Raw genomic sequence first — 14,030 nt, 5'->3', positions numbered from 1 at the left:
ATGCTGTTTGGAAAATCCTTCCAAAACCAAGATAAGCACAGTCTTACAACTGAGGCTAGAGGCTGATTTGTAACAACTGACAAAGAAGAGAGGAGAACGCACATGTCAAGCGTTCACTGGTGAACACTGACACCACGAGTATGTTTGAAAGAACAGCAAGTTCAGTGTTAATTTTCCAACGTTACGATATGTCTTTTTGGTGTAACAAAGAAACATGTTAATCTCTAAACACAAACATTTTTAAATAAATAACTGATTCTCAGTCTGTGTTGTTTGCCGTGGCCCCAACAATCATGTGCATTTCTCCATAAGTAAAGGATTATCTATTTATTTCATGGGACTTAAGTCATAATATAATAACCACATTAAACTGTCACGATCGCTAAATAAAGATTGACTGAGACGAAATGTGCTACGGTTAGAAAACAAATAAGGCCATAAACGAAAAGCTAATAACGTCAGCAAAATATCTGTCCACGCTCTATAAGAAAAAAAATCGTGCAGAGTAAATTGGCTGTTATTTATTCTTTACGTTTTTGCGAGTGTACATAAAAAAACTTCAAATTAATAAAAAATGCACCTTCAAGTTATTAAATGCTGTATTTTGGGAATTATTTTAAAAGGGAACATATACAACGTACGTACAGCAAACAAAATTAAAGGAGATGAAGGCAGAAGAGCTTCAAAAGTATATATTTCAAGCACCATGGACAGCGCCATTGATGTTATGAATTTGGCAAACAATTTTTCAGGAAAAATATTTGGACAACATCTACATTTTGCATCACTGACAATTATTAATACATATCTATCTCTTCTCAAAGAAAGACAATTATTTGTGCTCGAACAACACTTTCATCCAAACATAAATAAATCTGCTTATTATACATTCTGACTTTGTATGTTTAGACTCAGTCACTGTAAATAGAGAATATACAACAAGTATAGCATTTGTTGTTGTATCAACATACATGATCAAATGATTCATTCCTGTGAATTTAGAAAAAAACATTTTTTTTTACTGATGTCCAAATAGATCTATTCTTAAAATAATAATCTCTTATTTGTTTATTTAAATTTCTCTTTAATTGTGAGAATGGCTAGCACATTAGTAATTATAATAAATGCAGAACAATCAACAAGAGCATGTCATGCAGTAGAAACAACATTACACAATAAATAAAACCTGATTATTTGTTTCTGCTGTTTGGGTTTGGTTCTAGGAGAAGGCGGACTATTAAATATCCCTGACCCTTTGGGGGCAGGTCATTAATCTAGATTATTCACTAGGGGATCTTAAACTTTAGGACCATGAGGTATAACTTTTTTTACAAACCAAACTCGGCAGTACTATGAGCCCTGTGCTATTATTGGAAACAGAGAAGGTTTGTAACTAAGAATAGCAATTCACTGCAGAACACATTTGAAGGCTCCATACTTTACTTGAGTTGAATCTTAGTTGAGAACTAAATACTTTTAAACCAATACATTTGAAATATAAATATCATGTTTTCTACATCCACTATATTTCAAAAATAAAAGGCTCAAAATACAATGTACTTTAGTTGGAAAGGTTTTCTACATGTTTTGTCCCATTTAAAGCCATATGATGCTCACTCCAGGGACTTGAGGAGGGAAGATGTGCTGTCAGAGTCACCCGAGTAAAACAAGAACAGGTAATGGGTGCGAAATTATTACGTTTCCTGTTGTTGACTAAATATGCAGTTTTGTCTCTAAAACAGAGTTGGCTCTTTCTAGCTTTTGAAATTGAGGTAAAACATTTAAGTTTATTGGATAAATATTACATTTGTATTTCCCATTGAATAGTTCCGACCAAACATTTATCTTGTGCTCTAATCTAACCTTGTACATCATTTTAGCTTATACTTGTTTTACAGATTGAAGAGAACAGGTTAAGACCAAACAACAGCGTATATTTTAATGAGAAGTCAACTCCTATTATTTATCAATCACAACTTATATTTAAAGTTATTGTTGAATAAAGGAATTTAAATACTTTACAAAATGAAATGCAGTTATTTGTCCACGGTTAAGAATTATTTCTTACCACACGAAAGGGAGAAATGAAGTATGATTGTATGAAAAAGTGATAATACTTTGGTAATAATTATTTTGGATACATGGTGTTCCTACCTCAGGAGAGACGTCACAATCTCCAAAGACGTCAGAAAAGTCAGTGGGGCTTTTCCTCAGTGTCTGATCTGCAGGCAGCGTGTTGTCATTGTAGGACGAGACAAACTTAAAGTCACTTGTCCTGGATCCAGTTGTCATGTATCCATCATAGTTGTAAGTGCTGCGTAAAGTTCCTGTGCCGTCAACATCTGCATAATTAGGAGGCAGATAACCACTGGGGATTGCAACTGCTCCATCAAACAACAGTCTGGGCTTCCTCCTGCGACAGAACCTCACACCCAGGACAATAATAATGAAGGTGAGGAAAAATGTAGACACTGACACCAGTGCAATGATCAGATAGGATGTCAGCTTTGAGTCCCTCTCATCATAAGAAATGTCCTTGAGTTCAGGCACTTCAGCCAAGTTATCAGAGATCAGTAAATACATGGAGCAGGTGGCAGAGAGAGGAGGCTGTCCGTTATCCTTCACTGCCACAATAAGGTTCTGTTTCATGCTGTCGGATTCAGAGATGTCCCGCTGGGTCCTGATCTCTCCACTGTGAAGACCAATAGTAAAAAGTCCAGCATCAGTGGATTTGACTATGTGATAGGACAGCCAGGCGTTCTGTCCAGAGTCTGCGTCCACTGCGATCACTTTGGACACCAGAGAGCCTGCATGTGCAGCTTTAGGGACCAGTTCAGTCATGAAGGAGTTCCCCTCCGGGGTGGGGTACAGTATTTGAGGAGAGTTGTCATTCACATCAGATATAAACACATTGACTGTCATGTTGCTGCTGAGTGGAGGAGACCCATTGTCTCTGGCCATCACCTGGACTTTAAAACTCCTGAAGTGTTCATAATCAAAAGCCCTCACAGCATGGATCACTCCTGTGTCTCCATTAACAGATACATAAGAGGACACTGGGGCCCCATTCACCTCACCAGGTAACAGAGAATAAACCACTGTCCCGTTTTGTCTCCAGTCTGGGTCTCGAGCAGCAACAGAACATAAAGTGGAGCCAGGTTTGTTGTTTTCAGTCACATGTGCGCTGTAGGACTGCTCCTCAAACACAGGAGGGTTGTCATTGATGTCAGCTACAGTTAAGTGGACAGTTTTAGAAGAGGACAGAGGTGGAGAGCCCTCGTCAGTGGCAGTGATTGTAATGTTGTAATCAGACACTAGCTCACGGTCCAGCTGTTCTGTGGTCACTAGAGAATAATAGTTTTTAATGGAAGGTACTAACTTGAAAGGGACTCCAGTCTGAAGGGAGCAGCGGACCTGTCTGTTGTTCTCTGAGTCTCTGTCCTGAACATTAATGAGGCCCACCTCTGTACCTGGTGGCACATTCTCGGGGATCTGATTGGTCAGTGATTTTAAGTTAATGATAGGAGCATTATCATTAACATCAGTGACATCAATTATTAATGTTGCATATGAGACCAAACCTAATCCATCTTTGGCACTGATTTGCATTTCATAAGTAGGTATTTTTTCATGATCAATTGCACCTGATACAAAAACTTCTCCTGTATTCAGATGAATAGAAAACACATCACTATTTCCATCGGACAAGCGGTCAAATTCATACTCAATTTCACTGTTTACTCCCTCGTCTGCATCAGTAGCAGTCACTGTAATAACCAGTGTATCTGGAGGAGAGTTTTCTGGAAGACTCGCTTTATACACAGTCTGACTAAACACTGGCGCATTATCATTAGCGTCAAGAACAGTGACATGGATGACGACTGTGCCTGATCTCTGAGGAGAGCCGCCATCAAACGCAGTCAACACAAGCGTGATCTCGTTATTATCCTCTCTGTCTAATTCTTTTTCCAAAATCAACTCACAATATTTTCGTCCTGCAGAGTTTGTTTTAACAATTAAATGAAAATTGTGATTTTGCTGAAGGGTGTAGCCCTGTACAGCGTTTTCTCCTATGTCTCCGTCATGCGCTTCACCAACTACAAACTTCGTGCCTTTATCAGCCGATTCTCGAATTTCAAATTTAATTGAATCCTCTTTAAATTGTGGCGCGTTGTCGTTTACGTCTTGGACGCGGATCGTAAAGCGATGCAGCTCTAAGGGGTTTTCCAGCACGAGCTCCTGTTTCAGAATACATGAAGTCTTCTTCGCACAAAGGCCCTCTCTGTCAATCCTCTCCTGAACAACCAGCTCTCCCGTGTTGAGGTTCACGCTGCAGTACTGGACGCCGCTGTCCTCGGAGTCAACGCGCGCCCTGCGCGCAGACAATCTGCCCAAATCAAGTCCAATATCCTTAGCGATATTTCCAATCACGGATCCACGTTTCATCTCCTCTGGGATAGAGTAACTCACGTCTCCACTGATGGGATGAAATGCAAAAATAATAAACCCCAATGTGCCAAATATGGAAAATATAATGTTGGCCATTGTCCATCCAAGAAAAATTGTAACAAATACTTGCTAAAACAGCAGTTCTGTTGAATCCTTAAACAAATCCTAGCATTCCGCGTTCGTAAAACTGAATTTTACAACAACTGAGAAAGGGAGGAGAAAGGAGGATACGTACTGCGGTTCACAGGTGAATACTGACACCAAGAGTTTGTTTAAAGGAATGGCAAGTCTTAATACTCTTCTAAAAAACAACACCGTTGCATTTCTAAAATTGTACTTTACATAACCTGTTTCATATAAAATAAATAAACTCACTAATATATCGCCTAATGGTAAAATCTGAAAAACTCAAGAGTTTGTTTTAATACGTTTAGTGTGTGTTCAGATGGAACCTTAAATCATGTGGTGAAAACAACACAGAAATAAAGAAGTCAAACAAAAAATACCTCAAAACACTTACACTTCTCAGCACCATTGACAGAGCCTAAAATACGCAGCTTTTTTCAGGACAACCCTCTTAAAGTCTGTTTTTTCAAATCATGACTTAGTTTGGTGGGATAGCACCAGTGGTAAATATTTAACATATTTTTACTTAATGCCACTGAAAACACAGAGACAATTTACACTGAACTGATACATTTCTAACAGTTTAAACAGTAATTAAAAAAAAACATTGAGGTGTTAAATGGTATTATTGTTTGTTAAATCATAACTATTGTGTAATTTATAGGGATTTTGTTTTTTTGGATCTTGTTTACAGCAAGGTTACTAGGTAACAATTGTAGAATATCCACTACCTATGGCATATTTGCCGCCAATGTCCAACCAGGAAGTAACATTTTTAAACTTTACAAAAATGGTCTAACTGGGGACAAACAGGCCAAATGTTTAGTGAAATCTGAAACACAATTTCTTTTTTTTACTACATTATGGTCAAATGTGTAGTCTAAACTGTCATGCAGACTTTAACACAATACATTTAAATCAGTGAAGACCTAACTTCAAAAAGTTCTGTATTGAAATAGTGACACACTTTTAATGGGGATTGAAGTCTTTTTGTACATTTAGTGACACAGTATTTCAACCATGACAGAAAATCATAACTCCACTCACTGATGTGAATAGTACAGCCTAAAATCTGACTCTATTGTTGTAAATAAAAGATACACAAAAAACGTTTTGGCAACATATCCTGGAAAGAATCATTTAAAAAGTGTTTTCAAAATACAAAGTTGAGTTCAAAGTCACACTTCAATATTTAAATGTGAAGTTAACATACTTTTAAACAAACAATTGACTTCGCAGATTTCAAAATATTACCTAAAAAGTCTATTTTGGATTTAACATTAATGACTCATTTTCCAGGCACATTGCTGGCTACCATTCTACATTCATTCATTTTCTACTGCTTCTTCCCTTTCGTGATCTACTTGACTGGAGCCTACCCCAGTGACTTTGGGCCTTAGGCGGGGACACCCTGGACAGGGGCCAGCTCGTCGCAGGATTAACACTGAGACACACAAATGAACATTCACTCTCACATTCATTCTATGATTTAATCGGGCCAATTTACCAAACACATGCATGTCTTCGGATGGTGGAAGGAACCCAGAGAACCCAGAGAGAACTCATGGTAACACGGGGAGAACATGCAGAGTCCTATCTTAAAATATGAATTGCCACCCATTTTGTCAATGAGAAAAAGCTCCAGTCAAGTCTGAAAGAGTGTCCAACTACACACACAGCCACAAGAGTGTGCTACTGAACACCCTCATCTTACCCATTTAAAACAGAGACTGAGAAATAGCCTTTCACACCACTGCTCAAGACCTATATACATCTGTCCAGACTGTAAAATATTGTGACAAAGAGTCAAACGAAAAATGACACACTCTTGACAAATACATATACAACACACATATAATTTGTTGTACTGAAGATAATTTATCATGAAAAGAATATATTTAAAAATTAAGAATCAGGATAAGTTTGAGTTATGTTTTCTTCATTATTGTTGTAATTAAATATGTGCCTACCTCAGGAGAGACATCACAATCTCCAAAGACGTCAGAAAAGTCAGTGGGGCTTTTCCTCAGTGTCTGATCTGCAGGCAGCGTGTTGTCATTGTAGGACGAGACAAACTTAAAGTCACTTGTCCTGGATCCAGTTGTCATGTATCCATCATAGTTGTAAGTGCTGCGTAAAGTTCCTGTGCCGTCAACATCTGCATAATTAGGAGGCAGATAACCACTGGGGATTGCAACTGCTCCATCAAACAACAGTCTGGGCTTCCTCCTGCGACAGAACCTCACACCCAGGACAATAATAATGAAAGTGAGGAAAAATGTAGACACTGACACCAGTGCAATGATCAGATAGGATGTCAGCTTTGAGTCCCTCTCATCATAAGAAATGTCCTTGAGTTCAGGCACTTCAGCCAAGTTATCAGAGATCAGTAAATACATGGAGCAGGTGGCAGAGAGAGGAGGCTGTCCGTTATCCTTCACTGCCACGAAAAGGTTCTGTTTCATGCTGTCAGATTCAGAGATGTCCCGCTGGGTCCTGATCTCTCCACTGTGAAGACCAACAGTAAAAAGTCCAGCATCAGTGGATTTGACTATGTGATAGGACAGCCAGGCGTTCTGTCCAGAGTCTGCGTCCACTGCGATCACTTTGGACACCAGAGAGCCTGCATGTGCAGCTTTAGGGACCAGTTCAGTCATGAAGGAGTTCCCCTCCGGGGTGGGGTACAGTATTTGAGGAGAGTTGTCATTCACATCAGATACAAACACATTGACTGTCACGTTGCTGCTGAGTGGAGGAGACCCATTGTCTCTGGCCATCACCTGGACTTTAAAACTCCTGAAGTGTTCATAATCAAAAGCCCTCACAGCATGGATCACTCCTGTGTCTCCATTAACAGATACATAAGAGGACACTGGGGCCCCATTCACCTCACCAGGTAACAGAGAATAAACCACTGTCCCGTTTTGTCTCCAGTCTGGGTCTCGAGCAGTAACAGAACATAAAGTGGAGCCAGGTTTGTTGTTTTCAGTCACATGTGCGCTGTAGGACTGTTCCTCAAACACAGGAGGGTTGTCATTGATGTCAGCTACAGTTAAGTGGACAGTTTTAGAAGAGGACAGAGGTGGAGAGCCCTCGTCAGTGGCAGTGATTGTAATGTTGTAATCAGACACTAGCTCACGGTCCAGCTGTTCTGTGGTCACTAGAGAATAATAGTTTTTAATGGAAGGTACTAACTTGAAAGGGACTCCAGTCTGAAGGGAGCAGCGGACCTGTCTGTTGTTCTCTGAGTCTCTGTCCTGAACATTAATGATGCCCACCTCTTTACCAGGTGACACATTCTCGGGGATCTGATTGGTCAGTGATTTTAGAAATATAACAGGAGCATTGTCATTCATATCAACAATTTCTATAAATAATGTTGCATAAGATGCCAATCCCAATCCATCTTTAGCACTAATTTGAATTTCATATGAGGACTCTCTCTCATAATCTATAGATTTTGAAACTCTAATTTCACCAGTGGAGGGATTTAGAGTGAATATTTTTTCGTCATCTGAAGGTTGGTCAAATCCGTATGTTATTTCACTATTTACTCCCTCGTCTGGATCAGTCGCAGTCACTGTAATAACCAGTGTATCTGGAGCAGAGTTTTCTGGAAGACTCGCTTTATACACAGTCTGACTAAACACTGGCGTATTATCATTAGCGTCAAGAACAGTGACATGGATGACGACTGTGCCTGATCTCTGAGGAGAGCCGCCATCAAACGCAGTCAACACAAGCGTGATCTCGTTATTATCCTCTCTGTCTAACTCTTTGTCTAACACTAATTCACTATATTTTCGACCATTGCTCTTTGTTTTTACCTCTAAAGCAAAGTGCTTGTTCTCTTGCAGGGCGTAACCCTGAACACTATTTTCACCTATGTCTCCATCGAATGCTTCATCTAATGGATAACGTGCGCCCTTATCAGCCGATTCATGGATTTCAAATTTTAGCGTGTCCTCTTTAAATTGTGGCGCGTTGTCGTTTATGTCTTGGACGCGGATCGTAAAGCGATGCAGCTCTAAGGGGTTTTCCAGCACGAGCTCCTGTTTCAGAATACATGAAGTCTTCTTCGCACAAAGGCCCTCTCTGTCAATCCTCTCCTGAACAACCAGCTCTCCCGTGTTGAGGTTCACGCTGCAGTACTGGACGCCGCTGTCCTCGGAGTCAACGCGCGCCCTGCGCGCAGACAATCTGCCCAAATCAAGTCCAATATCCTTAGCGATATTTCCAATCACGGATCCACGTTTCATCTCTTCTGGAATAGAATAACTCACGTCTCCACTGATGGGATGAAAGGTAAAAATAATAAACCATAGAGTGGAAGATATGGAGAATCTACTGTTGGCCATTGTGTACCTTAACGAAACCCTAACACTCCGGCTATCGTAAAACCGAATTTTACCAGAGCTGAGAAAGGGAGGAGAAAGGACGTGTTGCGGTTCACTGGTGAATACTGACACCAGGAGTTTGTTTGAGGGAACAGCAAGACTCGACTGTTTTTCTCTTGAATTACCGTTACATTTCTAAAATACGTTTAAGTGTAAATCATCTGTTTTCTATAATTTAAGTAAACAGACATATGCACAAAAGTAATAGTTTCGTTTTCATATTTTTTCACGGCCATAAAGAATAAGTAAAACTTTCAGCAGCTTCGATCCTTCTGGATCTGATTTGACGAAATTATCAAACTGTTTGAATTAAGTACATGGAGCACAAAGTACAAATATCTCCTATAGGTAAAATCAGAAAATAACAAGAGTTTTTTCTAAATACATACAGTGTGTGTATTCCTCTAAACTGGCCAAAATATCACCAATTTTTTATTATAATATCATATATGTGTTTTTATTGCCATCTTTGGATGTCAGTGACACATGAAATTGCAAGTTACTGCAGCTGGACAGCAGGAGTGTGTGCCTGTTTATCTTTTTCTAATGTTCAGTATTGAAATAGTTTGATCAGTTTATCTGTTTTGCGTTTATTTTTTTTCAATATACAACAATGCCATGGAAGTGTATGTTAAATTTTCACTGACTCAGAGATAACCGAGAATGGAATGAAAATAAAGGGAGAAAAAAGAACCAATGGCTTGTGTACCAATGCTTAAAAATGCACCGATGCATAAGCTACTACTTGAGATTTTTTTTTAAATAGATAAATAATAATAATAAAAATACAAATAGCAATAATAGCAATAGTAATATTAATTATACATATGTGCATGTTTTCTTGCAATTACCACGTTTTAGTAATTCTAAAATAGCAATATTCAGATAACATATTCATATAGAAAACATTGAATAAATGTATGTTTTCCGACAATCCTCAAAACAGTGGGATAATTTTTTGTATTAAAAATGTCATGTTCAATTTTTAATTCACCCCAATGCATGTAGAGCACATTTTAAAATCTGTAACATATAAAAGCAGTTGGTAAATGTGGTTAACATTATTGAAAGGACGTTACAATTTATCAAATTAAATTATCAAAAGAACAATCAAAACACAAAAATGAATAATTGACAGTGTTGAAAAAAATCCTGTTTTACTTTCATGTCCAGTAGAACCTAAACTGAAAATTTTGATAACAATGATTTGCACTTTAGGAAAACTATGTTGATTTTTGGGGTTTTGCTGCAAAACAAACATGGACTATGATATCCAAGAAAGATATATTTTTTCCAAACCTTCATGTTTTGAGCCTTTGCATGATAAAACGTTATCCATTTAAATGACTCCAGATGGATCCTTATATCATGTGGTGAAAACGACACACAAATAAAGGAGACAAGGAAAAAATACCTCAAAACTCTTGCACTTCTCAGCACCATGGACAGAGCCTAATATATGCAGCTTTTTTCAAGACAACTCACTTAAAGTCTGTTTATTCTAATCATTACTTGGTTTGGTGGGATAGCACCTGTGGGAAATATTTATCATATTTTTACTACTTTAAGTTGGAGCTTGTGAAGAATATTTGAAAAATCTAAGTTTAAAATTACAGGAAGTAGAGAAGTTCTAAAACAGAATCCCTCCATCTCATTAATATGTGACGTGCCACTGAAAACACAGATACACTTTACACTGAAGTGATACATTTTTGACAGTACAAACGGTCATTAGAAAAATAAATAAAGACGTTACATGGTATTATTGTTTGACAAATTATAACTTGTATGATTTATATAAATTTTGGCTCTTGTTTACACTAAGGTTGCTAAGTAACAGATGTGGAATTACCTCTAGCTATGTCATATTTGCTGATCATGTCTAACCCGGATGAACAAAGTGGAAGTCAAAATGGGGACAAATAGGGAAATGTTTAGTGAAATCTGAAACATAATTGTTTTTTACTACATTAAGGTCAAATGTGTAGTTTAAACTGTCATATAGACTTTAACTCAATACATTTAAATCCATGAAGACCTTAAGTCATTGAAGTGTGGGAAATAAAACCTTTTTAGGAACATATTCTGGTAAGAATCATTTAAGACATTTCTTTTTTTTTAGACAAAGTTGAGTTCAAGTTATATTGTGATATTTAAATGTGAAGTTACCATCCTTTTTAAAATACATTTGATCCTGACTTTGCAGAATTAAAAATTACATGAGTTTTGTTTTTTTCCTAATTATTGTTATTAATTGTGTTCCTACCTCAGGAGAGACGTCACAATCTCCAAAGACGTCAGAAAAGTCAGTGGGGCTTTTCCTCAGTGTCTGATCTGCAGGCAGCGTGTTGTCATTGTAGGACGAGACAAACTTAAAGTCACTTGTCCTGGATCCAGTTGTCATGTATCCATCATAGTTGTAAGTGCTGCGTAAAGTTCCTGTGCCGTCAACATCTGCATAATTAGGAGGCAGATAACCACTGGGGATTGCAACTGCTCCATCAAACAACAGTCTGGGCTTCCTCCTGCGACAGAACCTCACACCCAGGACAATAATAATGAAGGTGAGGAAAAATGTAGACACTGACACCAGTGCAATGATCAGATAGGATGTCAGCTTTGAGTCCCTCTCATCATAAGAAATGTCCTTGAGTTCAGGCACTTCAGCCAAGTTATCAGAGATCAGTAAATACATGGAGCAGGTGGCAGAGAGAGGAGGCTGTCCGTTATCCTTCACTGCCACAAAGAGGTTCTGTTTCATGCTGTCGGATTCAGAAATGTCCCGCTGGGTCCTGATCTCTCCACTGTGAAGACCAATAGTAAAAAGTCCAGCATCAGTGGATTTGACGATGTGATAGGACAGCCAGGCGTTCTGTCCAGAGTCTGCGTCCACTGCTATCACTTTGGACACCAGAGAGCCTGCATGTGCAGCTTTAGGGACCAGTTCAGTCATGAAGGAGTTCCCCTCCGGGGTGGGGTACAATATTTGAGGAGAGTTGTCATTCACATCAGATATAAACACATTGACTGTCACGTTGCTGCTAAGTGGAGGAGACCCATTGTCTCTGGCCATCACCTGGACTTTAAAACTCCTGAAGTGTTCATAATCAAAAGCCTTCACAGCATGGATCACTCCTGTGTCTCCATTAACAGATACATAAGAGGACACCGGGGCCCCATTCACCTCACCAGGTAACAGAGAATAAACCACTGTCCCGTTTTGTCTCCAGTCTGGGTCTCGAGCAGCAACAGAACATAAAGTGGAGCCAGGTTTGTTGTTTTCAGTCACATGTGCGCTGTAGGACTGCTCCTCAAACACAGGAGGGTTGTCATTGATGTCAGCTACAGTTAAGTGGACAGTTTTAGAAGAGGACAGAGGTGGAGAGCCCTCGTCAGTGGCAGTGATTGTAATGTTGTAATCAGACACTAGCTCACGGTCCAGCTGTTCTGTGGTCACTAGAGAATAATAGTTTTTAATGGAAGGTACTAACTTGAAAGGGACTCCAGTCTGAAGGGAGCAGCGGACCTGTCTGTTGTTCTCTGAGTCTCTGTCCTGAACATTAATGATGCCCACCTCTGTACCAGGTGACACATTCTCAGGGATCTGATTGGTCAGTGATTTTAATTTAATGATAGGAGCGTTATCATTAACATCAGTGACATCAATTATTAAAGTTGCATATGAGACCAAACCAAATCCATCTTTGGCACTGATTTGCATTTCATAAGAAGGTATTTTTTCATGATCAATAATTCCTGTGACTCTGATATCTCCTGATTTTGGACTAATAGAAAACACATTACCATTCTCGTCAGACCTCTGGTAAAACTCATAACTTACTTCACTATTTAAACCCTCGTCAGCATCAGTCGCAGTCACTGTAGTAACCAGTGTATCTGGAGCAGAGTTTTCTGGAAGACTCGCTTTATACACAGTCTGACTAAACACTGGCGCATTATCATTAGCGTCAAGAACAGTGACATGGATGACGACTGTGCCTGATCTCTGAGGAGAGCCGCCATCAAACGCAGTCAACACAAGCGTGATCTCGTTATTATCCTCTCTGTCTAACTCTTTGTCCAAAATCAACTCGCAGTATTTTCTTCCTGCAGACCTTAAGTTAACATTTAGTTTGAAGTTGTCATTTTGCTGAAGGGTGTAGCCCTGTACAGCGTTTTCTCCTATGTCTCCGTCATGCGCTTCACCGAGCGCAAACCGGGCCCCTTTAACAGTGGATTCTTGGATTTCAAACTTAAAAGAATCCTCTTTAAATTGTGGCGCGTTGTCGTTTATGTCTTGGACGCGGATCGTAAAGCGATGCAGCTCTAAGGGGTTTTCCAGCACGAGCTCCTGTTTCAGAATACATGAAGTCTTCTTCGCACAAAGGCCCTCTCTGTCAATCCTCTCCTGAACAACCAGCTCTCCCGTGTTGAGGTTCACGCTGCAGTACTGGACGCCGCTGTCCTCGGAGTCAACGCGCGCCCTGCGCGCAGACAATCTGCCCAAATCAAGTCCAATATCCTTAGCGATATTTCCAATCACGGATCCACGTTTCATCTCCTCTGGAACAGAATAACTCACGTCTCCACAGATGGGATGAAAGGCAAAAATAATAAATCCCAAAGTGCATGATATGGCAAATCTGCCGTCAGCCATAATGCACTGATTAGTATTGTTATAAAGTTAAGCAAAACAAGCCGCCCGTGAAATATTTTACAAAATCATTCACTCTCCTGCCTCAGTATAACAGAATATTTTACAACAACGGCAAAGAAGGGCGGAGAAAGGACGTAGTGCAGTTCACTGGTGAATACTGACACTTAGAGTTTATTTAAAGGAACAGCAAGACTACTTTTTAAATTTCAATAGTTGCGGTTTTCATTCATTCGGCCTGGGTATTAAAAATGTTAATTTGACATTGCCGTAATTAAATACATAATACGAACATTGTATCAACTGTTTAAGTTAATTCAAGCAAATATTCAGGTGGTTGAGGACTGTATGATGCAAATGTTTGGTCCAATCGGTATCAAAAAGATGAGTAGATATGATTTCTC

The 14,030-nt window shown here is 39.2% G+C and overlaps 3 protein-coding genes across 3 annotated transcripts; all 3 read right to left on the bottom strand.

Annotated features, from left to right (window-relative positions):
• Positions 1-55: 55 nt before the first annotated feature.
• LOC140346059 (protocadherin gamma-A11-like) lies at positions 56-4,545 on the bottom strand. Its single transcript, XM_072432319.1, has 2 exons — positions 2,155-4,545; positions 56-76 (listed from the first exon to the last, which is right to left on the bottom strand). The coding sequence occupies exons 1-2, from the start codon at positions 4,543-4,545 to the stop codon at positions 56-58; spliced, it is 2,412 nt and encodes an 803-aa protein (XP_072288420.1).
• Positions 4,546-5,101: 556 nt separating this feature from the next.
• LOC140346049 (protocadherin beta-16-like) lies at positions 5,102-8,933 on the bottom strand. The gene is made up of 2 exons (XM_072432308.1): positions 6,546-8,933; positions 5,102-5,110 (listed from the first exon to the last, which is right to left on the bottom strand). Exons 1-2 carry the CDS (start codon positions 8,931-8,933, stop codon positions 5,102-5,104), a joined length of 2,397 nt encoding a protein of 798 aa, XP_072288409.1.
• Positions 8,934-10,626: 1,693 nt separating this feature from the next.
• Positions 10,627-13,634, bottom strand: LOC140346039 (protocadherin beta-16-like). The gene is made up of 2 exons (XM_072432299.1): positions 11,239-13,634; positions 10,627-10,644 (listed from the first exon to the last, which is right to left on the bottom strand). The coding sequence occupies exons 1-2, from the start codon at positions 13,627-13,629 to the stop codon at positions 10,627-10,629; spliced, it is 2,409 nt and encodes an 802-aa protein (XP_072288400.1). The 5' UTR covers positions 13,630-13,634.
• Positions 13,635-14,030: the final 396 nt, after the last annotated feature.

This window comes from Eucyclogobius newberryi, unplaced genomic scaffold (genome assembly GCF_026437365.1).
Source record: "Eucyclogobius newberryi isolate DKJ021-1_F unplaced genomic scaffold, fEucNew1.0.hap1 SCAF_11, whole genome shotgun sequence".
NCBI lineage: Eukaryota > Metazoa > Chordata > Actinopteri > Gobiiformes > Gobiidae > Eucyclogobius > Eucyclogobius newberryi.
Note: the sequence above shows the minus strand (reverse complement) of the source record. Positions and strands in the feature narration are given on the sequence as shown.